This window comes from Vipera ursinii (assembly GCF_947247035.1).
Source record: "Vipera ursinii genome assembly, chromosome: 1".
NCBI lineage: Eukaryota > Metazoa > Chordata > Lepidosauria > Squamata > Viperidae > Vipera > Vipera ursinii.
The window spans coordinates 282,379,738-282,404,538 of NC_139512.1; the positions used below are offsets into that span (position 1 = coordinate 282,379,738).

The 24,801-nt window shown below is 36.7% G+C and overlaps 1 protein-coding gene across 1 annotated transcript in view; it reads left to right on the forward strand.

Moving 5' to 3' along the window:
* SMOC2 (SPARC related modular calcium binding 2) overlaps window positions 1-23,214 on the forward strand; it is a 132,359-nt gene extending 109,145 nt beyond the window's left edge. The window contains exons 10-13 of the mRNA XM_083366394.1: window positions 12,707-12,809; window positions 17,203-17,477; window positions 19,974-20,017; window positions 22,990-23,214. Of these exons, the coding sequence (XP_083222520.1) occupies window positions 12,707-12,809; window positions 17,203-17,477; window positions 19,974-20,017; window positions 22,990-23,013 (446 nt within the window). The 3' untranslated portion in view covers window positions 23,014-23,214. The remainder of the gene's footprint in view (window positions 1-12,706; window positions 12,810-17,202; window positions 17,478-19,973; window positions 20,018-22,989) is intronic.
* The last annotated feature ends 1,587 nt before the right edge of the window (window positions 23,215-24,801 follow it).

The following is a 24,801-nucleotide window of genomic DNA, read 5'->3' on the forward strand; positions in this document are numbered from 1 at the left end:
CCCCCTCCCCCCCAACCTAGGCAAAAGTGGGATTTGGAAGGGTTGAGAAAAGAAAGTGTGAGGAAGATTGCAGGTCGTGATTTGGTGGGAGGATAATTGTACTAAGTTACTAAGTAGTCCAGAAAGCATAGTACTCTGGGTTTATTCTTGGGGTGTGGTAGAGAATTGTGAAACAGATGTCTAGAATAGATTTCCCCAAGGATAATAATGGAAACCTGGGAAATGGGAGGGGAACTGAAAAAAGGAATGAAGATTGGGAAAGTTGGCAGAGGGATGTTTGGCAGAAGGCAAAGGCCACTCTTGGGGAAGGAGACTGATCATCTGAGCCCAATTCCCAACCAGTTCCATTGCCTGAACACAGAATTCAGGGTGCTAAATTCTTGAAGGGCATTTGCTCCAGATGTTGCCTTTTGATGCTGAATCTGCTTGCATTTCTTCATCCACAACAGATCTGGCTCACATTACAAAAACCTGGCTGAGTGAAGAAGGCAGTAATATTAGGAAACTATATTTTTATCTCCAATCTTCTCTTTTCAGTAAAGGTGGTAGACCTGGAGATAGAGATATTTCTATTTTTTAAAAAAAATATATAGCTACGTATCTGGGAAGCTCACAAGTTAAAACAAAAAAGAACTTTATAAAAATTACAAAGTTAAAACATAATTATCCAATAAAACAGAATGTAGGAAAGTGCCAGCCATCAGTTTACAAACAATAAAGCCATTTATTTATTTTTATGCCACTTTTATTATATTTATAAATAAGTGAAGGTAGCGAACCTATTTAATGCACCTTCCTTCTTCTCCTATTTTCCTCACAATGACAACACTGTGAGATGTGTTGAATTAAGAGAGAGCAATTGGCACCAAGTCACCAGTCAGTTTTCATGCTTATGGCAAGACAAAAACTCAGTCTTCTGATTTCTAGCCTGGGGCCTTAAGCACTAGCTAGAGGCTTCACTAATGGCACAACTGTGTCTTCAGTTCCCTGGAAGATGTGGATTATCTGGACCTTTTAGATCAACTTTCAGGTCTGAATATGCTACTGTAACTGGATTGCTCACTTCTGTGATTGAGCTGTGGTGGAAATGGAAAGAGTGGGATCTTTGGTGCTCTCTGAGCTTGGTTGTTTTCTTGCAGACGTTTCATTACTCAACTAGGTAACATCACCAGTTCCAAAAGGGAATGGGGTTTGCTCTCTGTTTATATACAAATGGCTTGCCCTCTAGGTGTGGGTGGAAGTGTCCTTGGAGGTTCCTTGATTAGGCTGATGTTTGCAGCATTGATAGTAAGATGGGATAGAAATGATACAACTTCTACTGTTTTTGCAGGATTTTGGACAACGTTTTGATACCATTGATTATAGTATCCTATCGCACTATCTCTAGGAATGGGAAGTGAGATGTACTGCTTTATAGCAGGAGATTCCCGTCAGTAGTAGTATGTGGGGAGAGATTAGGCCTTAGGGGCCTCTGTGGTGGATATTGCATAGCTTGACATTCTCATATTTCTTATTTAAGTCTATATGTAGATGCTGAGTTAGGTTATATTTTAGCTTGGGCTCTATGCAAATGATATCCAGCTATATATCACAAGCAGAAGCTGAACAGGAAATACAAAATAGAGAAAGTTGGAAGCTATTAGAATCTGGATGGAGAAAATCAAACTCAGATTCAACATGAGGAAGGTAGAGTTGGTTATATTCTATTTCAGAGTTATACTATTTTTGGTAGTTAATGAAGTCATATTTCTTTGTGTACAACTGGTTTATAATCTAGGAGTCCTCCTAGACCTGGAGCTTCTGCTCATGGGGAAGGGGCAGCTGTGGCCAATAAGGCTTTTTATTGTTACCTTAGGGTTCAGAGATGATTATTCCTGCTTACAGTCACTCTTGCCTTAATCATCTCCTGCTTACATTATTGCAACTTGGTGTACATGGAGATGTTCTTGAAGACCAGCTGGGAGCTTTAATGGGTTGAGAATGCAGCAGTTTGAGTAGTGATGGGAGTGTCGAAGTTCTCCTATGTAGCACATGTGCTTAAGGGCTGCAAGTTCATACTGGGTGTAGTTCAAGGTGGTCACTGAAAGCCCTACATGGCTCTGGACCAGTTATCTATGCAACTATCATCTGGAGAACCTTACTTCAGAGTTCTTCTGGACCGTAGGGCCAAAAAGAGCCCTAGTACACTAGGTAAACAAATTTGTCTAAGGTTTTGCTGATTTCAGTGGGAAATCCTGTATTTCAGGTATTTCAGACAGCTGTCAGCTAGACATGATGTAAAACCAATTGTTGCAATTTATTAAACCTTCAAGTGAAAATATGCTTTCTTCAGCTTATAAGAGAGGCAGCTACCCAGTGGATGGGGGATGGAATAGACTTTTGCTATTTCCCCTTTCCCTTTGTAGGAAATTATTATCATTATCATTTACTTAATATAAATAATGGTTACTTACCTTACTTTATTTAAGACAAGTTTACTTACCTTCAGGAAAAGGTTTAATTACAAATTCTAAGAGTGCTTTAAAATGCTTATTTCAACATCAACAGAATTTAGTTTCCATCAATAGTTTGATCTATGTAGTTGTATTGAGGGAAGAAAAGTGGAAAGATCTTGTTGAAGCTGAGTTTTTAAAAACTTTTGAATTTAAATGCCTTTAGTGTATAATAGTGGGCAATAACTTATTTGGGAGCTGTACTCCAAACTATGTGGAGACCACATTTCCTACTCTACTTCAAAGAAAAATATTTCTGAGAATCCAGCACATTTCAATAGTTTGTGAGTCTGAGACAGCCACAATTATTTTTTAAAAAATCCACTAAACTTAATTTGGATTGAGAAGGTTGTACAAAGTGAAAATTTATCCAGAAATATAACACAAAATTCTTATTGTGGTTAACAGAGAATACATATCAGTTTCTAGATGAAATAGAATAAAATGATGAATATACGTAGACCAAAAAGTAATATTAATAATAAAGGAATTTGCCATGAACACAGTGCTTGACTGTTTTCTTGCAGTTGTTTTATTACCTAAACTAGGTAACATCATCTAGGTAACTGATGATATTATCTAGCTTGGGTAATGAAACATCTGCAAGAAAACAATAAAGCTGAGAGAGCATCAGAATTAATATCCTCTGGAAAAAGTAGACTCAGTTCAGCGTACAAATTATGTGAATGGTGTAAATGTCCAAGGGAATTCTCAATCATCCAGGTCATAGTTTTCCCAAAGGTGCTTTTTTCCCAAAGGGCAACTGGACTTACTTTTTTTTTCCTTTGAAAACATTTTGCTTCTCATCCAAGTAGCTTCTTTAGTTCTAACTGACTGCTGGGAAATAGTAGGGACTTCCCACCAGTCATTTAGAGAAAGTCCAGCTGACTTTTGGGGAAAAAAATCACCTTTGTGATTGATATAAAGACCATGAGAGTTTTTATCATAGAATCCCCTATTCAAGCAGTGATTGCTCATACATAATTGGTGTTAGTCTGAACACGGTTTCTTCACAGGAGCCTCTCTCTATTCAATAGCATGCCCATGACAGCCATGTAAGTGTTTGAGATCTCAGCAGAATACTTTGAACATGATGTGTAGCAAAAGGCCTATATATGTCACACGGTCTGTATAACATTGGAAAACTTAGTATTATGTAGTTGAAAGCTGAGGTGAAGTGTTTGTATATATTCTTGTCACGTGAGTTATGCCTTGGTTGGACTAAGATTTCTATGGTTCATTTTCTGTTTAAATGGAAAACATACTTGCGGGCAAAACTATTTCTAAAATAAACACTTAATTCTGTGTTACATCGTTGAACCTGCAGAGTAACATTATGTGGTTTCAACTTCAACCTTTTAACAAGAAATTATTTATGTAAGCTGTCAAAGCCATACAATATAGGTGATTGTGAAAAAAAAGAAGAAATTGAAGCAAAAAAGGTGCATTAACAGAGTTTCTTGACAAGCTCTATTTCTGGCCTTTTCTTGTGTGTGTGTGTGTGTGTGTATATATATATATATATATATATATATATATATATATATATATATATATATATATATATATATATATATATATATATATATATATATATATATATATATTTTGAAGGTAAATTATTCATGACATCACCTTAGATTTTCCCCAGCCTGTTGAAATTAATCACAACAGGAATCTCAGGAGAATACTTCAGTGTTTGATAACACTTGCACAGAACAGAGATTCCACTGTGCAGTTGTTAGGGCACACTCACTCACCAATAATGAACCTCAGGAAAGGACAACATTTGCCCCGTGTTGGCTTAAAATTTGGTCTTTTTGTGTTTTCACATCTAGTTAAGTAGTAGAGTAGCACAATTTAGAATGTCATCTTCTCTGTTTTGCTTAAATATCACTTTTCTATAAGGAGAGTTCTATTACTTAAATGCAGTCTCTATTACTTAAATGCATCTCACTTATATGTAACACACATTTCAGAAACCATACACAATTTTTGGGAAAAGTGTTCTGTTCTTTTCTGAAATACATTTTCTTTGCTGATTGATTAAGACTTTGAAGGCTTCCTGTAAGATGCTGTACTCTAAAACCACGAGCAAGCTGTTGCACTAATACAACTCACTTCTCCATAGATCATTTTTCAAAGTTTATTGTCAGTTTCCACATTTTTCATGATAAAGTTGTTGCCTATACAAGCACATATGCGTGCGTGCTCATGCATGCACACATATACACACTAAAATGTAAATATATATTGAGGAAAAAAAAGATTACAGCAGAAATTATAAAATAAATAAATAAAATTGTTTAAAAATAGCAATATTCATCAGATTTGGCCAAATCACAAGTATTGTACTGAGTCAGGCTGTTTGGGGAAGGCTCACTAAATATTTTAACTAAAGCAACCCAGTCTGAGCCTTTCCTAAAGCTTTATTACTGATCTGGAGGGCCACAAAATGATCTGGAGGGGCTTGACAGAGTTTCCTGGCCAAAAGCTTTAGATTCTAATCAAAGTGAAAACTCTCAGCCAGGTTTTCTTATCTTGGTGCATGGGGAGGGAGAAGTAATGTCCTGCAGATTTATTTCAGGATTATTTCCCATTAACTCTAATGAGTAGTAATATTAAAAGAGTCCCGTGGAGTGTGTGGGGTCTGAGATTTGGAAAATGCTGATTTACAATCTTGTGCCTTTGGCATTGTGTTTCTCACATCTCTTGTTCTCCTGTTGCATTTTGGTACTGACTAAACAGAATGCAAAAGTTTTCTAAACTATGTCTATGGAGATTCTCAACCATTTACTTTATGCTTGTCCCAAAGGTGCATTTTTCCCCCCAAAGGCAACTGGATGTTCTTGGTTTTTTTTCTTTGAAAACATTTCACTTCTCATCCAGAAGCTCCTTCAGTTCTAGAATGAAGAAGCTTCTTGGATGAGCAGTGAAATGTTTTCTAGAATGAAGAAGCTTCTTGGATGAGCAGTGAAATGTTTTCAAAGAAAAAAATAATCAAGAAAATCCAGTTGCCTTTTTGAAAAAAAGCACCTTTGGGTTCTTTAAACTATTTAAATTTATCGTAGCTCTCCTGGCTTGTGTCCCTCAGACATTGGGAAGGCTTCTCCCCTTGAATGACTATGGCATTTATAGAAAAATTGTCTCTTCCACACCAATCTACACGGATATGAATAAGAGTTCTAGAAATCTTGGGGGATTTGGGTGTCACTCTCTCTTGGTAGAAAAAGAGGAAATGGGAGGATGAAGTTTTGTTCTCTGAGCTTGCAGGTTTTGGTTTCCAAATGCTTTGTTACCAGGCTATGTAATTTCTTCAGTGGAGCTTTTAGGGAATGTCAATGTCAGTGTTCTTCTGTTTATAAGGGCTTCGTGTAGTCAGTAGATCTTGTGATGGTGAGGTCACATCAGATGAGGGTCCCATCAGGTTAGGGCCTTGTGATTGGTCTTGTGATAGGTCAGGTGTGTGTGTGTGTCAAGTGAGAGTGGTGGTGGGTCTTGTGATGGGCCTTGTGATTAGACAAGACCTGACAGACACCTTAGAATGCACAACCCCCAGGAATGCGAACAAAATGCAAACCCCAAAATACAACTCACTACAAGAGAAGCTAAATACAATCGCCACAAAACCACGAAAGTTTCAAGCATCTTCTGCTTCATCTGTTGTGTTAAAATTGGGTTATTTCACGTGTTAAGATTTCAAGTGATGGGAAAACTCTGCTTGAGATCCATATTAGTCAAAGCAGACCATACCTGAATATATAAAAAAATGGGTTGATTGACACAAAGTTGTTGTTTCTCATGGTATTATAACAATAAAGTGTTAAAATGTCAAAGGGAATTCAGGTTTGGGCCTGTCAGTGAGCATTTCATCATTTTTTTTATGAGGAAGCTCTGAAGGCTGGAAAAGAGAAAACATACGGTATCCTTTTTCTTTTCCTCCTATGCAACATATTCCTGTACAGGAGAGGGAAAGAATTTGGTGGTGTTGGGTTGTATATTTTTTTATGCATGCATTAAACCTTCCCTGCTTCATACATTTTCTCCAGATTATTTATTGTGGAGTTCTTTAAATCAATATTTTTTTTTAAAAAAAAGAAATGCAATGAATTAATATACTATTTTGCCCCCGGGGAGTTCTCCAAATATATAGAAAGCACTGTTTTAAATTTTGTTGGCCCCATTTTTCTTCTAGAGCAATAGGTAATCAAGCATCCAAATTTGCTATTAGAAGAACTTGTTTGAAGAATGGGAAAATAATCATTAATGCTTAAAAATGAAAGTAACTGTAGAACAACCTATTGAGCTGAGTCTGGGACATTCAAAGCAAAAATGTCACAGGCGGTTGATAGATATGACCCTAAATAAAAATCATTTGCTGAATTATGCTCAGAGGATCTACTACCTGCAATTCATCATTTATTGTTCTAAATAATAATAATAATAATAATAATAATAATAATAATAATAATAATAATAATAATAATAATAATAATAATAATAATAATAATAATAATGTTGGAAGGGACTTTGGAGGTCATCTAGTCCAACCCCCTGCTCAGGCAGGAAACCCTATACTATTTCAGACAAATAGCTGTCCAGTCTCTTCTTAAAAACTTCCAGTGTTGGAGCATTCACAGCTTCTGGAGGCAGGTTGTTCCACTGGTTAATTGTTGTAACTATCAGGAAGTTTCTCCTTAGTTCTAGGTTGCTTCTCTCCTTGATTAGTTTCTCTCCATTGCTTCTTGTCCTGCCTTCGGGTGCTTTGGAGAATAGCTTGACTCCCTCTTCTTTGTGGCAGCCCCTGAGATATTGGAACACTGCTATCATGTCACCCCTCGCCCTTCTCTTCATTAAACTAGACATACCCAATCCCAGCAACCGTTCCCTATATGTTTTAGCCTCCAGTCCCCTAATCATCTTGGTTGCTCTTCCCTGTACTCTTTCTAGAGTCTCAACATCTTTTTTATATCGTGGTGACCAAAATTGGATGCAGTATTCCAAGTGTGGGCTTACCAAGGCATTGTAAAGTGGTATTAATACTTCACGTGATCTTGATTCTATTCCTCTGTTAATGCAGCCTAGCACTGTGTTGGCTTTTTGGCAGCTGCAGCACACTGCTGGCTCATATTGAAATGATTGTCCACTAGGACTCCAAGATCCCTCTCACAGTTACTACTATTGAGCAAGGTACTGTACCCCCTATACCAGGGGTAGGCAACCTCGGCTTTTTATGACTCATGGACTTCAACTCGCAGAATTCCTGAGTCAGCTGAGGTTGCCTAACCCTGCCCTATACTATACCTGTACATTTGGTTTTTCTTGCCTAAATGTAGAACCTTACTTTTTTCACCATTGAATTTCATTTTGTTACATAGCGCCCAGTGTTCAAGTCTGTCCAGATCCTCCTGTATCTTAAGCCTGTCTTCTGGGGTGTTGGATATTTCTGCCAGCTTGGTGTCATCTGCAAATTTCTCCATTTATCCCCTCGTCCAAATCGTTGATGAAGATGTTGAAGAGCACTGAGCCTAGAACAGAGCTCTGGGGCACCCCACTACACACTTCCCTCCATGTAGATGCAGTTCCATTGAGGACCACATGCTGAGTATGGTCGGCCAGCCAGCTATGAATCCATCTGGTGGTGATGCTGTCTAACCCACATTTGTTTATGGATTCTCTCCTCTTTTTCTCCTTTAATTCCCATTATTTAAATAAGTTTTTTTTTAAAATTCACTTCAGAATCAGAGTAGAGCTGGAAGGGACCTTGGAAGTCTTCTAATCCAGCCCCCTGCTCAAGCAGGAGATCCTATAGCACCCCAGACAAGTGACTGTCCAGTCTCTTCTTAAAAACCTCCAGTGATTAAGCACCCACAACATCTGAAGGCAAACTGTTCCACTAGTTAATTGTCCTCACTGTTAGGAAGTTTCTCTTTAATTCTGGGTTGCTTCTTTCCTTGATTAGTTTCCATCCATTGTTTCTTGTCCTGCCCTCTGGTGCTTTGGAAAATAAACTGACCCCCTTCTCTTTTTGGCAGCCTCTCAAATACTGGAAAACTGCTATCATGTCCCCCCACTCCCCCACCCCCTCCTTCTTTTCTCTAAACTAGCCAAACCCAAATCCTGCAACCTTTCTTCATAGGTTTTAGTCTCCAAGCCTTTAATTCTCCAACATAAATTCTCTAACATAGATCTCATTATCAGTGTTCATTATGCATATATGACTGCAGGATAGACAAGCAGTGAAAAGAATCCAAAACCACCGCTTTGGTTTCTTTCAGATGAACTTCAAGCTTGTTCAATTGTGACATGACAAACTGAAGTATAATTGAGGAGTCCTTGGGGCTCTCTGAGCTTGCTTATTTTATTGCAGATGTTTCATTACCCAAACTAGATAACATCATCAGTGCTAGACAGCGCTAGCACCAATATTGTTACCTAGTTTGTGTAATGACAATGTCTGCAACAAAACAAGCAAGCTCAGAGAGCACCAAGGATTCCTTGTGTCAACCCTGAGCTACAAATATTCTCCTTTATCATTGCTAATTGAACAAAATTGAATATAACTCCTTCTGTGGAATAGAAACAAGGAGCCAAGTAGCTAATGCTCTGTACTGTTTATCACACCTTATCATTCTTTAGCACCATAAGATGGAAATTCTATACTGTGCTGACTTGCGTAAGGTTCCAGGGCTGTAATCAACAATTCAGAAAATGCTTTCTACACTTTTGAACAAGTGATTGTATAAAGTGGAATGCCAGCAATTCTATCATGACAGGACTGATCCAAACTTTAAATTTTCCAATGCCTATGTTGCAAGCTCTTTTTGGGCACTTTCAGAATGCCATCATTTCCACACCCCAGTATGACAGAAGTGGCTTGAAGCCAGCCTATAATCTTTACTGTTGTTAAACAATAACTGGAATGGGTCACTCTTTCTTTTCAGCTATTTGATAAGAGAGCTCAAAGAGTAGCACTTGGTCATCACTTTCCCATAATTTTGCTCACCCAGTGATTCCTTTGCCTTCCGTGGGAGGTTGTTGTTTATGGGAAGGTGATTCAAAGGCACTTTTTTTTAAGGAAAGAAGGAAAAGAAAGCTGACAAAACACTATGACCACTGAACAGGAGAGACCGTCTTAGCTCAGGAGCCAATGAGAGTCATGTTCCTGCTAATGGGGAAATGGTTACTCCTAAGCTTTAGTGTAGGATTTTCTCAAAGGCTTTCCAGGAGTCCAAATATATAATATTTATTTTTTGTGCCCTCCAAAAGGTGTAGAAAATTAGTGAGACAATACTTACCTTTGCAGAAACTATATTTATTCTCTTCAGAAAGGCAGCCAATGCAACCTCTGTGCGAGTTCCTTCAGTAATAGTTGAACCATCCTGTGATCTTGAATATTGGAGGGATCATCAAGAGCCTTATACTGAGAAGCTCTCGCCTTCAGACCCAACTGAGTTGCTGAGAATTGTGTGTTATCTAATTCCAATTTATACAAATTAAGCATTCTTTTGTCTAAAAGTACTATGAACCTTGATTCCTTTGGCTGGAGATGAATAATAGAATAAGTACACTTTCAACATAAAACCTTGTTTCCACTGCCACATCTTACCATAACTTTTATGATACAGACATATTTTAAAGTAAATATTAATAATGCAAATTTGGCAAAGCTGTATGGGTGGTAAGACCAGTAAAATCTCCAAACCAGAAGGAAGATGATGGTGGTGATAAGGATGCTACTCTCTGTTGTTAGGTTTGTTTGTTTTTTAATTCTATAGATGGGGTAGGGAAAGTTTCTAAACCTCAGAAACATTTAGTTCTTTCATATTTCATTTTCTGAATATATCCTAGTATGACATGATTAGGAATTAGAATTGTCCAATTTAAATTCACTAGGTTATACAATAATCTAATCAAGAGTCACAGGTATGGGATTAAAGAAATACTGTCAGCTGAGAAAATACAAAGGAAGAGAAAATACTAGGTTTATTCTAGGCAGAAATTTAACCCCCAGCTCCCCACACTTTAGAAACACTTCCCAGCCTTTTGACTAAGTTCAGCTATAAATATATTATATCCTTGCCAATATATGTATAGTAAGATTGGGAAAGCATAGCATTATTTGGATCCCTATGGAGAAACATAAGAAATGTAGGTGAGAAGGTCATAAAAGGTTTGGATAATAAGCTTTTTGAATAAGTTAGGAATTTGCTTTACTTACTGCAGCACTCTAGTACAAAATAGTAATTCCCTAATTTCATGAATTTTCAGTAAACGATTGTGAAGACTAAATAGATCCTGTCTATATGGAAAAGACTGGCAATTTTGCTGTCAGAAGAGGTACAACAGATATCAGTAGGATATGCCTTGAGTATCAAACCCACAAAAGCTGAGAAAAGTTTAAACTATATTTTACAGGTTATCTACTACATGAGCTGCAAGAAAGATTAATGAGAATCTGGCGGGGAGCGCTATGGATTAGGCTCAGTGAGGCAAGCAGTGGCTTGTGTTGTTTCAGCTCCAGTCCAATCCTGTCCCTAGAGAGTTTGGCAGAACTGACTATCTCCACCTGATTTGCCAGGAAACTTTTACCCCACCCCTGGCAGTGCCAAGTTTCTATTGTAGAGAGAGGGAACATTCGGCGTCAGACATGCTGTCTGTTCAGATATCTTAGTGATAGATTTGGAGAGCTCTACTGTAACTCAACCATTTGTAATTCTTAGATGGGCCTGCTTTCAAAAATAAAATGTCAGAGTGCACTCAGCTTTTTGATCCCCTCGCTCCCATCTGAATGCACCTGGTTGGCTCTCCCAGATCCTACAACCTTGGTAGGTGGTAGGGGAGTGTCCTTCACCAGAGTTTTCCCAAAGTTACCTTTTACCAAAACATTAACATCTTCTTGGCCCTATCCTAAATGGTGCCAAGACATACTTCAGTAAATAAGCAATATACTGCAATTTATTGCTGTAAGCCAGCAGTCAGACAGTTTGAAATATTTATGCTTTAAAGACTTTGCCTTTGGCAATAGTCTGAAGATATAATGGCATGTATGCATCTGTCCAAAGCTATGTGAACTTTTGATTAACTCTATGCTGCCTTCTGTTCAATTTTCCTGCTTGTTGGCTTTAGCTGTTGTATGGTTTTCAGTATGTAGGTTTATAGAGAGGCTTTATTATTGGTAAAATAATTTATTGTAAGTTATTTTATAATTATTTCTACTTTTTGAAACCCTAATAAGTTTTTAAAAATATCACATTTACTTGAAAAGAAGATAGTCCTGAATTTAAGAGAAACACACAATCCTACACAACTAAAACCTATCTAGGAGATTTCTCTTCCAGCCAATAAACATTTTTTTTACTAACCCATACACAAACACACACCCCTTTTTGCATTTATAAGTATGTAAATGCCAGTTAAAAGCCACACTAAAAAAAAAAGAACAGAAGAAGAAATGGATTTATAGTGGTGAAATTATTGACTTCTAATTAAGTATTGAAATACAACATTTCTTTTATAAATTTAGCTGATTCTCCATGTGCATATTCTAACCACATACTCTCACAAATCTCTCTCACACACAGAAACATAGAGATACTTTCTCCTTTTAGCAGCAAAATTCAAAGGGAAGGAAACAAAAGGATGGAGATGCGGGTAAGGTAAAAGGAGAAGGGATGGTGACGGTGATGGTGGTAAGAACCAAAACTGGATAGCAATGACAAGGGAAGAGCTAACTGAAAAACCAGCACCAAATAAAAAATCGACAGAAATTCCAAATGTTTTCTATAGACTGAAGCATTTAAAGGACAAACTTCTCTGGGATTAAAAAGGGGCAGATAGAATTCTTGAGCAAACAGACTACAAAGATTCCATTTGATGGAAATTGGGTTGAGATTACACAAAATATGTCTTTTGGGTGTCATCAAAACCGTAATACCAACGTATGAAATTATATCAAATTTCTGTTAGACTCAGTAAAAGTTACCTTTGGCAACATTGTAATTTCAATAACCTGAGCAGCTTCATTTTGCAAAATTATGAACTTTTTCTCTGTTCTATCGAAGATGATAGAAGAGATGATTCACCCAGGAACAGATTCTGAGCAATCCCGAAATGCAATGCCATGATACCCCTTCTCCAGCTCAGTTGCAGCTCTTCAATAAAGCAAACTAAAATAATGCAAACAATAAAAGAGATATTTTTCCCCATTTTAGGTTGTCCTGGTGCCAAAAAGAATGAATTTCTGACCAGTGTTCTAGATGCACTTTCCACAGATATGGTCCATGCTGTCTCTGATCCTGCAGTGTCTTCCAGCAGGTGGGTGGTTGTTTCCACAAAGGGGTGGACATTTCCTCCTTTTCGCAAAACCTATGCAGGATTTTGCTGCCAGAGAAACTATTTTTACTTCTGTGGTGTTTATCAGCATTTCCTTGCTGATTAAAGGCCTCTCTATCTTTTGAACATTCACCGATAGTCCATTTGAAGTGGCTGAAAATTATTGGTGCAGTAACAGAAATTAAAGAATTAAATAAATCATTTAAAAATAAGAACTGTATTTTACACAATAACTTTTCACGTTTTTGTTGTTTTTAGTACCTACATTTCATCTATGACAAATAAAATAATAGTACGAATTTGGTCCCTATAAGCACAAAGCAATCGTTATTGGATATTATTTCTTTTTGATGCAGCAAACTGGAATATAAAGTATCAGATCTTGTATGGTTTACATTATTTTGGGGTTTTTTCCCTGCTGTTTTTATTCTGCTGTTGTTGTACAACATTCAAAACTGTTTGGAATAGAGGGACGTAGAAATGTCAGCAGTAAAAATAAAATTTAGCACAAACACAGTTCCAATTAAAATTACTTATAACTAAAATGCTTTGAAAGCAAAGCAACTTAATCTGCTTGTGACTAACTCAGTTTTGACCAGATTGAATGGGAAGTACACTTAGTTGGACCTGGGCCATAGGACTGTGGAAATTAAAGATTCCAGACTCTACTCTGGAGGAATGGTGGGTAAGAAGACAAATTTGGATCTACTAGTACATCTCTGTGTGTTTTATATAAGGTTGGCTAGGATATCTATGTAAGATCCAGAATTCATCAGCTTAAAACAAACTCACTGACATAATTAATTATGAGTTTAAGTTTTAAAGAAGATTAAATCTGCATTTAACTTGCTGCCTGCCAACTGTCAAATAACACTTTTAAAAGTTAAGTTGCTGAAAAAAGGGCGGCTAGAGAAAAACCAAACTTAAATCTTTTTACATGAAGGGATATGCATTTATGTTGCAGCCCTATGCAGCCCTTCTTGAGGCTGAGTAAGTTGAAGGCCTTCTGGAGACTGGTAAAACTGAGTTTAGGGAGAAGTGAGGAGATGTCATCTGTTCTTTTATTATAGATTTGGATTTGTGGTATTATTTCAGTTTTAATTCTGTTTTTAGATTATTTTTTTGTAAACCATTGGGAATCCTAATAGATTATGGTGGGGAAATAGAGAGAGAGAGAAATGGATTATTGACAAAACAGTACACTCCAGATGTTTTAGTAGCCCCATTAATACCTGCCATCTTAAGAACCTTAAGATATACAGTGGACAAAGTGAAATGAACAATTAAATTTCATTTGGAATGAAAAATAGAATAAAGGTCGGTATTGTTTATATATAAAAACTGTGGAATGCAGAAGTGAAATATTCAGTCTTGAAAATCAATGTGTCCAGGATTTAAGAAATGTAAAACATGTGCCTCACAATTTAAAAATGAAGTCAATTGACCAAAAATATTATTTTCTTCAAAGACATTTTTTAAAAATTACAAGTCATATTTTTGTGCTGGCATTATTAGAAATTTTACTAACTATTTTTAAAAATGAATATGAATTGGTTTTGTCCAGCCATAGCTTTGTTTTGATTTCAAATCATAACAGATATTAAAATATGTTGTCAAAAAGCTGTAACATTTAAAGATGTAAATGTGATGTTAAACTTTACTATGGATTTTGCCCTTTTATGAAAAGTTTTATGATAATCTTAAGCAATAAGAAATAAACAACTCCCTGATATTAAGGAAAAGATTCAAGATATAACATAAGTTTCTTACACTATCTATCTTTGAAAAGTCTTTATATTCAAAAATGGATGGGAGATGGAACAATCTCTTTTTATTTGGTTTTGATTTAATAGCAAACGTAAAGACAACTGTTTCCATACTGATATTAAATTGATATTATGTAGATCTTTTTTGTTTTTATTATTAGGTTCTTAATATTTTTATTAGTTTATTTGAATCACTGTAATATACTCAAGTTTTTCTTTCATTGTATAACCACTACTATACTGTATGTTTTTGTGTTAATACAGTTTGTCTTTCACTGTTTAAAAAACCTAAATTTGATTTAAGAAGGAACGGAAAGAGAAGAAATATTTTAGCACCAAAGATCCCACAAAACTGGCTTATTTAACTTGAATTCAAACTCTCATTTCCCAATGAAAATCTTTTGAAACCAAATGAATTTAAAATCCACAATTCACCTAGATATTTGCAGTACAGTACATTTGTCTTTTGGACTTAAAAAAACAGAATTGAGACATAGGTCACAGTGACTGGCAAATGCGATCTAAAAAAGCAGAGATAATGAAAATATTTTTTTATTCATAACATGCCTATAATATGGAAATTAGATGTACTGATACATGTGATAACTTTGTTTGCTTTAATAACATTAAATGTTATGTATTTTAGAATTAGTCCTACCGAATATAATAATAAAACTATGTAGAACTGAAGTGTAGGTATATATAAAAAAGCAAACAATAACCTTTTAAAATATTTTGAAGAAGAATTAACTTGAGATTTTCCATCTTTTCTCCATGCCAGTCACTCAAGAGTTTATTGGAGAGAAGACAAATGGTGGACAACCTCATCTGCAAAGACGTTTATCGACAGTTTATTTATTTTCCTATGCAATGTGCAGTGTTTCAGGATTGTTGTGCATATTCTAGCATGTATTACCCCTTGGCATGAGAAAGTAACGAAGAGGAATGTAGTGTAGCTCTTAAACACTGAAACTCGACCCACAGTAATTGAGGCTCCAGGTCATTCCCCTCTCACCAAAGCTGTGGGTGACCCTGAGACCGCCAGAAGCTATGATAAAAGTATTGTTTTGAATTGACCAAAATAAAAAAAAATGTTTAAAATATGAGCAGTCATGTTTAATTAGAGAGCTAGTTTAGGATAGAAGTTTAGGTACCAGGCTAGAAACCAGGAGAGCATTAATTCCAGTCCCATCTTAGGAATAAAACCATCTCAATGACCTCGAGCTGCTCCCTCTTTCTCAGTCCCAGGAAGGAGGCAATGACAGAATAACAGAATAACAGAGTTGGAAGAGACCTTGTAGGCCGTCTAGTTGAACCCCCTGCTCAAGCAGGAGACCATACCTATACCATTTCTGACAAGTGACAGTCTCTTCTTGAAAGCCTCCAGTGATGAAGCACCCACAACTTCTGAAGGCAAGCTGTTCCATTGGTTAATTGTTCTCATTGTCAGAAAATTTCTCCTTATTTCTAGGCTGAATCTCTCCTTGATCAGTGTCCATCCATTGTTCCTTGTCTGGCTTTTGGGTGCTTTGGAAAATAGGTTGCCCCCTTCCTCTCTGTGACCCCCCTCAAATATTGGAACACTGCTATCGCTTGACTAGACTAGCCATGTCCAGTTCTTGCAACCGTTCTTGATATGTTTTAGCCTCCAAGCCAATATGTTTTAGCCTCCAAGCCCCTAATAATCTTAGTTGATCTTCTCTGCAATCTCTCTAGAGTTTCAACATCTTTTTTATAGTGTGTGGTGATCAAAACTGGATGCAGTATTTTAGGTGTGGCCCTACTAAGTCTTTATAGAACAGTATTAATACCTCATGTGATCTTGATTCAATCCCTCTGTTAATGCAACATAGCACTGCATTGGCTTTTTTGGCTGCTGCTGCACACTGCTGGCTCATATTTAATTGGTTGTCCACTAGGAGTCCAAGATCCCTCTCACAGTTTCTGCTATTAAACCAGATTTCACCTAATCTGTATGTGTACTTTTGGTTTTTCGTGCCTTAGTGTAAGATTTTACTTTTCTCTATGTTGAATTTCATTTTGTTTGATAGGGCCCAGTATTCAATTCTGTCAAGATCCATCTGGATCTTGAGCCTATCATTTAGGGTGCTGCCTATTTCTGGCAGCTTAGTATCATCTGCAAATTTGATGAGTTCCCCTTCTATTCCCTCATCTCTTGTTTATGAAGATATTGAAGAGTACTGGGCTTAAGACAGAACCTTGTGGTACCCCACTGCTTACTTCCCTCCATGTAGATGTAGTACCATTAAGGATTACTCATTGAGTACAGTTTGCCAGCCAGTTACAAATTCATCTGGTGGTGATGCTGCCTATCCCACTTTTTTCTAGCTTACCAAGAAGTAGGTTGTGATCTACAAATCACTTCCCCAAAACTGTGCCAAGAAAAGTGCAGGAACTTGTCTAGGCAGTCACCAGGAGTTAACCCTGACCTGAAGCACACACATATGTCCACACACAAAGTTATATTAATTGAACTGAATTTAAATACAAAATCAAATTAAATTCAGTTTTGTCCTCAATTCTGCTTTCCAAAATGTTACTATGCACTTTCTGTCATTTAACCAATTAATGAACTCCTTCTTTTGTAGGCTTTCAGAACCAGATCCAAACCATACCCTGGAGGAAAGAGTTGTTCATTGGTATTTTAAGCAACTGGATAAAAATGCCAGTGGCGACATTGGCAAAAAAGAAATCAAACCTTTTAAGAAATTCCTGAGAAAAAAATCCAAGCCCAAAAAATGTGTGAAAAAGTTTGTGGAATACTGTGATGTGAACAATGACAAATCTTTGACAGTTCCAGAACTAATGGGTTGTCTAGGTGTAACAAAAGAAGAAAATAAAGCAGACACAAAGAAACGCCATGGTAAGTAGAATTTCTTTCTAGCTCTTGAACTGTGTAGTGCAATGTTGTTGCTTTTTAAATTTTGGCAACTTTAAGATGTTTGGAGTTCAACTCCCAGAATTCCCTACCCAGCCAGTATTCCCTAGCCCAGGGGTAGGCAACCTTGGCTCTTTTATGACTCATTGACTTCAACTCCCAGAATTCCTGAGCCAACATGGCTCAGCTTGGAAACCTCTCTCTTTCCCCTCAGCATGGCTGGCTCAGGATTTCTGGGAGTTGAAGTCTATGAGTCATAAAAGAGCCGAGGTTGCCTACCCCTACCCTAGCCAGTGAGTTGAAACCCACACTTTGCAGAGTTGAAAAACAAAGATTTAACTGCTACTGAATAAGATGAGTGGGCAACATCAATGTGGAATTTGCTTTCTTCTATTCCTTAACAAGTTATTTGTGGCCCAGGTTTAGGATGGTTGTTAATTCAGCTCCTTTGAGGGATGACACCCTGGTACTGCCTCTATTTCACCCCCATGTCATCCCCAGCTTTTATTCCCACTTTCAATAATCAGCTCAGTTCTTACTGAATTGTTTGGGATCTTTCCAGTAACTTGAAAAAAAGGTTAAACATTGTTATATTTCTGCAAAAGGATGTCCCCCCCCAGTCTAGCTAATAGCTTCCTCTTGTGTGTGAATTGTGCTTTTTGAACTGTATATAAAATGGCATTTATCATCACAACACTTGAAGAAGACAGACACTTAAAGACAGACATTAAAACTGCAGTGTATGCCACTCAGCATACACAATGAACAGCACAGCAGGAGGCTGGACAGCTCCGGGCTATAACCGTTTACGCGGGAAAAGCCTGAATGGCTCAAGCTGTTGACAGCCCCAGGCATGGTCAGCCCTGGCGGGAAGCCATGGTTTAAATCTATTGGCCACCTGCACTGGCGGGAAGCCCAGGTTTGAATCGATTGGTTGTGATTCACCTGGGCAGGTATAAATAGATGCCAGACATCCCCTTTGCTCCAGATTCATTCTGTTCCCGAATAAACGCATCGTTACCCAGCTCTTGTGTCCGTCTCTCTGTGAATCACGTGATCTTGCAAAAACAATAAAAAGCAAAATAAATTTTGGAAATGAGCAAAAGTTTAAAGGCAGAATGTTCTGGCAAGAAATGTCAACTGGCATTCAGAAAAAGAGCATGTACAAAATATGCTATTCCTATTAGACACTATTTAGCCTGGGAGAAAGTACCTTACTAAAAATTAAAGATGTGCCATGAAATTTAACTGTTAGTTATTAATTAAAAGAAATAGAAACCTTTAGAATTCCGTAAAGTGGATAAAATTATTATAATACATATACAAAATAAACAAAGCTTCAATCACATTGCCATGACTACCATCTTGGTTTTTTTAATCTTACCTTAGAAACCCTCCTGAATTATTATTAATATAGCTTACAAAAAGTGTGAATGAAGTGGGATGTTTTGCCTGAAAGCAGAAAAGAATTGAGGCTTAGCATAATTTCTGAGAGTATGTCTTTTTTGCAAATATGTATGTATGTGTATATACACACAAATGCATGTGCATGCAAGGAGATACAGAGGACTCTGACCTTATGCTTACATTGATTGGTTGCCTAGGGTTGTGGTTTTTTTTAAGTCCAGCTACCACAGCCCTGACTTCAGAACATGAGGGAGAAGGGACAGCTGGAGAACTGCAGAAAGCAGGAAAAAAAAATAGACATTGAAATGGGATTAGAAAATCAGATTCTTTTGATAGCACCTGAGGTTTCTTTCATGCTTCATCTTTTGGGATACATCTTAGTAAGAGGAAAGATAAGGTTGGGAAAAAAGACTATTCCCCTCCATTTCCTGAATGATAGAGGGATCTATTGCTTGTTGATCATTAATTTGTCTCGACTTAGAAATCTTTGTGCAAATATGCAAAGGCACAACTGGAAAAAGAATGTGTTTGGAATTACTGAAAGCTACTTCATTACAGAGAAGTCCTTCTAAATCTTATGTTCATATGTGAGTGAGTGAGTGAGTGAGTGAGTGTAATTTTTATATGAAAATGTTGGGAAATTGAATTATAGATTAATATAGATAAATATATACAGTCCTACAAATTATGCATCATGGTTTTTACTCTTGGAAATGTGAGCACCCTGACACATTTTAATTTAAAAATTATAAAGCGAATAAACACAATCCCTCCACAGTTTATTATTGTGCAGATAAACCACTTCTAGCCTCTCTACTCTTGCCTGGCTATAAATATTGTAATTGGGCTAGCTGAATCTCCAGTCTAGTTTCAGCCTGTGGTTTTGGTGGCTAAGTGGAAGAATTGCTCTATGATCAGGACCCACAAGCGAAGCAAGACCATCAAATTTATAGCATCTTGTTCTGTTGCTAAGGAATAACTGAAATGAACATCTGAAAGATTTAAAGTCTGTTTAAATTGTTCCGTAGAATCCTGCTTACTCTCAAATAACTTCCTGTCTCTTTCGCTCCTCAGCAATTCCCAGAAGACGTGCTGCAAGTACTCCTTCTAACAGGCAGGTAAATATAGGAAGGGAGGGGAGAAAATAACTTTTCCATTCTCTTGATAGCATTTGGAATTTGCCTGGTTGGGCAACCACACTGAAGTGTGAAAACATTCACAAAGTAGCTACCAAAGTCACCTCTGCAAGGAGAGAAACTTATATGATTCTCATTTTCTGCCACTTTCTTGACATTTATTCTCTCTAAACCAGTGAGAATTTAGTGAAGGGTGTTTTTTTTACACCTTTGGAAGAATCTCACAGAGGTCCAAAGCCCTCCTTTCTACATCACTCAGTGATTTAATTCCCTAAAAATCTCTTACCTTTTGAGCGAGATGGCCTGGAAACCCTGACTCTTAGAACTGTTCCAACCATTTATTTTGATTATGTAATTGTTGTGGCTATGCGCATGTGACTTACTCTTCATTCAAATCCAATCTTGGCTTTATTTTTCTCCTCTCTGGCCTCCTCCAGCTTTCCAGTCATCTGATAACATGTAAAGGATATAGTGCAATAGTGCTATCTTTTCTCTCTTTTTCTTAAAGAATTATTTGATCCAATATTTCTGCTGACTCATTTGCAATTATTTTAAAAGCTCGTCCTGTGAAGTGATAGCCTTGAAATGGCCCATGCTGTACAAACCATCTGTTGGCAGTTAACTGCTACAGCAATGGGAGGCCATAAAGGGTCCTCACAGATGCCAAAAGGGGCTTTCATGAGGAGAGCCTGGCTTGAAAGGAAGGCTCTAGAATTGAATCTGCCTCACAATTTTTTTTTTTAAAAGGAGCTACTTACCTTAAAGACAACAATCAGCTCTGTTTCCATTAGGGAATGGGACATAAATGATCTAAGACTCAATACACACATTATGAACAGTGAAGTGGTAAATTGGAGCAATAGTATTGCGGTCTACAATGCTTTCAGATTGCAGGTGATAAGTCATGGTTTTGAATGGCCTTCATTTGGTAAACTAGCATTTATGAAAAAGGACTAGGCTAAAATATAATTGACCAGAGAAAGACATTTTTTTCTTTTTTTCTTTTCTTTTCTTTTCTTTTCTTTTCTTTTCTTTTCTTTTCTTTTCTTTTCTTTTCTTTTCTCTGAGATTGCAGAGGTGATGTCTTATTATATTTTCTGTAAGCTCTGTAAACCTGTGAATCTTGGGGAAGTGATCTTAGCTCAGCTACATGTGCAGTCTCACTTACTTAGCTGATTAAAGTGTCCATAAAAGAATTAAGAGTTGAATCCAGGCAGTAATCAAAAATGAAGGAAGAGGTTCCAGGAGTTCTGAAAGAGGCACTGGTTTCCCCACTTCTTAAGAGGCCTAGCCTAGATCTTGAGAAAGTGATAGGGTTGCAATTATAGAGGTCTATATGGAGGTTATAAAAGTCTCTAGAGGATATATGTCAGTCTGATTTCAGCCCCAGTTACGAGCTGAAAATTGCATTTATAGATGGAATTTTTTCTTATGGAAATTTATTTATGTGGTTATTTATCATATTTATTTTTAAATATGATTTTAATTAAGCTTATCAAACTATAAACCACAAGTAAACAATAAAGGTAGTAGAAAAGTGAGGAAGAGGGAAAAGGAGAAGAGGGAAGTGTGAGGTGAAGAGAAAAGAAACATTAACTTCCAACTTTTTTTTAGCACAATAGATTAAAAGCAATATTGCAAGCTCAACTTTTTACTTTGCTTAGTTAGTATATACTAGTTATTTCTGCAACAACAAACATTTCTATTTGGTAAATCCCAAAGTTAGTTTCATTTTTTTTCTGTCTGAAACACAAAATCTAGAAGCAGTAGATTTTTGTGCAATTGGATGCACTTTTCTTTGATTAAAGCAGTTAATCTGGCCATGTCTCTAGCTCCATCAATTTTTCCAGCTACTCTTCCATTGTGGGAATTAATGTGTCTTTCCATTTTTGCACACAGAGCAGTCAACGTGTACAACAACAAAGTTTCAGATTTTTTTTCAAGCTTCTTGTCCATAAAACCTAAAAGAAAAGTCTCTGGTTTGATTTTTATATTCCTTTCTATATTAAAAATCAAATCTTAATCCAATTTTTGTTTATCATACTTGTACAGCTGCTCGTGACATATGAAAGTAACTCTGGGCAGTATGCAATATTTAATTTAAAAAAACAATAAATGCACAAAAATATATGTACATTGTGAAAAAAGTAAATAAACCTGTAAAAAGTGTATTGATATTATTAAAAATAATTATTAAAAAGCACAAAAACAAGAGGATTATATTAACCACAGTAAAGAAGCCATTGCAAAGTTTCTCCAGTCCCCTGCTCCCCCCTCCCGCAGGTCAGATACCATAGCCAGGTTTTGAGGGACTTGCAGAAAGTTGAGAGGGGTGGAGCTAATTTCACTTCTGGGAAGGGGAAGGAGATTCCACAAGATGGATACTGCAGTAGAGAAGACTAACCTCCTGGAACCCTCCAAATGTAATTCCCTGGCAAATGGGACTCATAGCATGCCTTCTCTGTCAGTGGCTCAGCAGATGTAATCAAAGAGAATCAATCACATAGCTGCAGGCAAGAAAGAGGGAGGGAGGGAGAGGGAGAGGAAGAGGGAGAGAGAGAGAGAGAGAGAGAGAGAGAGAGAGAGAGAGAGAGAGAGAGAGAGAATCTGGAGAGCTTCAGAACAAAGCGACTGTTTTTCCACACCCATCAGATTTACTTTCTATCAGTTATGACAGTAGCTAGAGGCAAATCTGCTCTCCTCAGAACTTTATTGCTTGCTGTTGAAACAAAGGATAAAAAGAGGTAATTGTTTGCAATGCAAACCTTTGATAATTGATAGCTGATCATTGCAAGATCCTGTTGTGATACATTTAGCACTATGGAATATTCTATTCTAATTGCAATATATTTATCTCAACATATTACTAAAACTGTTCTTCCTTAGTTTAATATCGCCATGTATACTATAGTAGCATACACATGAAATACTATTTTTCACATTTTTATTGGCAGCCATCCTCAAAGAAGCAAGGCTGAACACTTCCTATCCAAGGCAAATCTCCCGGACATGTGGGAGACTCCCTCACCAAAGGTCAATAAAGAGCAACCATAGTATTTGCACTTTGTACTTTAAATGTAAATTCACTTTGTAGAAATGAGATATTTAAACATTTTTTTAAAAAAATCTGTGAAAATGTAGTAACAGCTTATTTTAAACAATTGCCACATACAATGTATGTGTCTTTTTTGTTGTCTGAAATCTATATGTCTTGGAGATGTAAAAGTTTGCATTTAATCTGTTCTGAAAAGAATAATGTTCTGTTTTGTAGAAGCTAGCCTTATAGTATGTATATGTGTGTGTGTGTGTATTTGTGTGCGCATACATACCTTTATACACACACACACACACACACACACATACAAATTTTCAGTAGAATTGCTTATTTTTATGTAACCATTAAAATTATTGACCAGTTTGATCTGAAGTCTACTGAGCTCACAAAGTTTCATAATCTATGCTTGAGCTTGCATGTTCTTAAAGCCACAGAAAAGATTAAAAAGTGTTGGTGATTTATGCACCTTGTCTAAGAACAGAGATTTTAGAAATGTTTAGGGTGTTTTTATGGAAAAGATTAATATCTTTTCTCAAAGATACAGTGCTAGACTGCAATCACACTAGTTTGTAAAAAAAAAAAACAACCCACCACAAATTTGTCTTCTGGTATTTCCTATAATTTCTAGAGGGCAGGAGTATATGTTTATTTTAGTTTCTATCATTTTGTTTTGGGATGGTTTAATTCAGGGGTCTTCAAACTCTGCCCTTTTATGACTCATGGACTTCAACTCCCAGAATTCCTCAGCCAGGCATGCTGACTCAGGAATTCTGGGAGTTGAAGTCCATGAGTCATAAAAGGGCCGAGTTTCAAGACTCCTGATTTAATCAGCCAGTAAAGGGAAAGAAAGTTCATTCTGTCACTCAGAGCTGATTCTGTTAAGCCACAGAACAGCACTAAAAGGACACATTTGTTTAGCATTCAGTGTAATTGTAAGGAGACAAAGAAAGTAAAACAGGCTTGTCCATCTTCGCTGCTTCTTATGCATGGATAGGCTAAGATATGAAACTTAGGAGCCCCAAGTCTTATGAAGTTAAAACCTATAACTTGGACAAATTATGTACAGTTATGGTAAGGAGATGAAATTAGGCCAAGCTCTCCCTTGGGGCATCTTTCTTGCCACCTGGGAGATGATCTTACAAGTTTTCATACTTTTTCTTCCGATCTGTTGGAGGTTGGATTTTTCAGTTCATTTCTATAATGCCTTAAAGGAACAATAATTTGTAGATGTGTCCTTCATACCAAAAGAACAAAGACTCATTTAAAAAACTTTACCTTTTTGATTTTGGAGAGATTTTAGACAAAGAGACCAAATGGATAAAATAACTTGATTGTATATATTAAAAAAAGTAAAGAGGATAGCTGTGATTGTTAAAAGTGACCAATATTCTTTTCAATTCATTTACAGAAGTTTGCTAGATAATATGTAGAATAGCTTTTGGTGATTGTGTTCTGATTTGGTCTCTATATTGTATTTATATCTGCATTTAAAATTGCCTAATAATGTGTGACTGGATGACTTTATTCAGATTCAGTTTGAGGCAATATAAAATCAGTTTTTATCCAGACATTTGGGCATAAGGAGATAACCATATGCATAGGAATGTTTATGTCTTAAAAAAAACCTTTTTTAACTTAGAATTTGATACTTTTTTATAATGCTAAACTTTGAATTTAAACTTTTTAGATTAAATATATAGTGTACTATGAA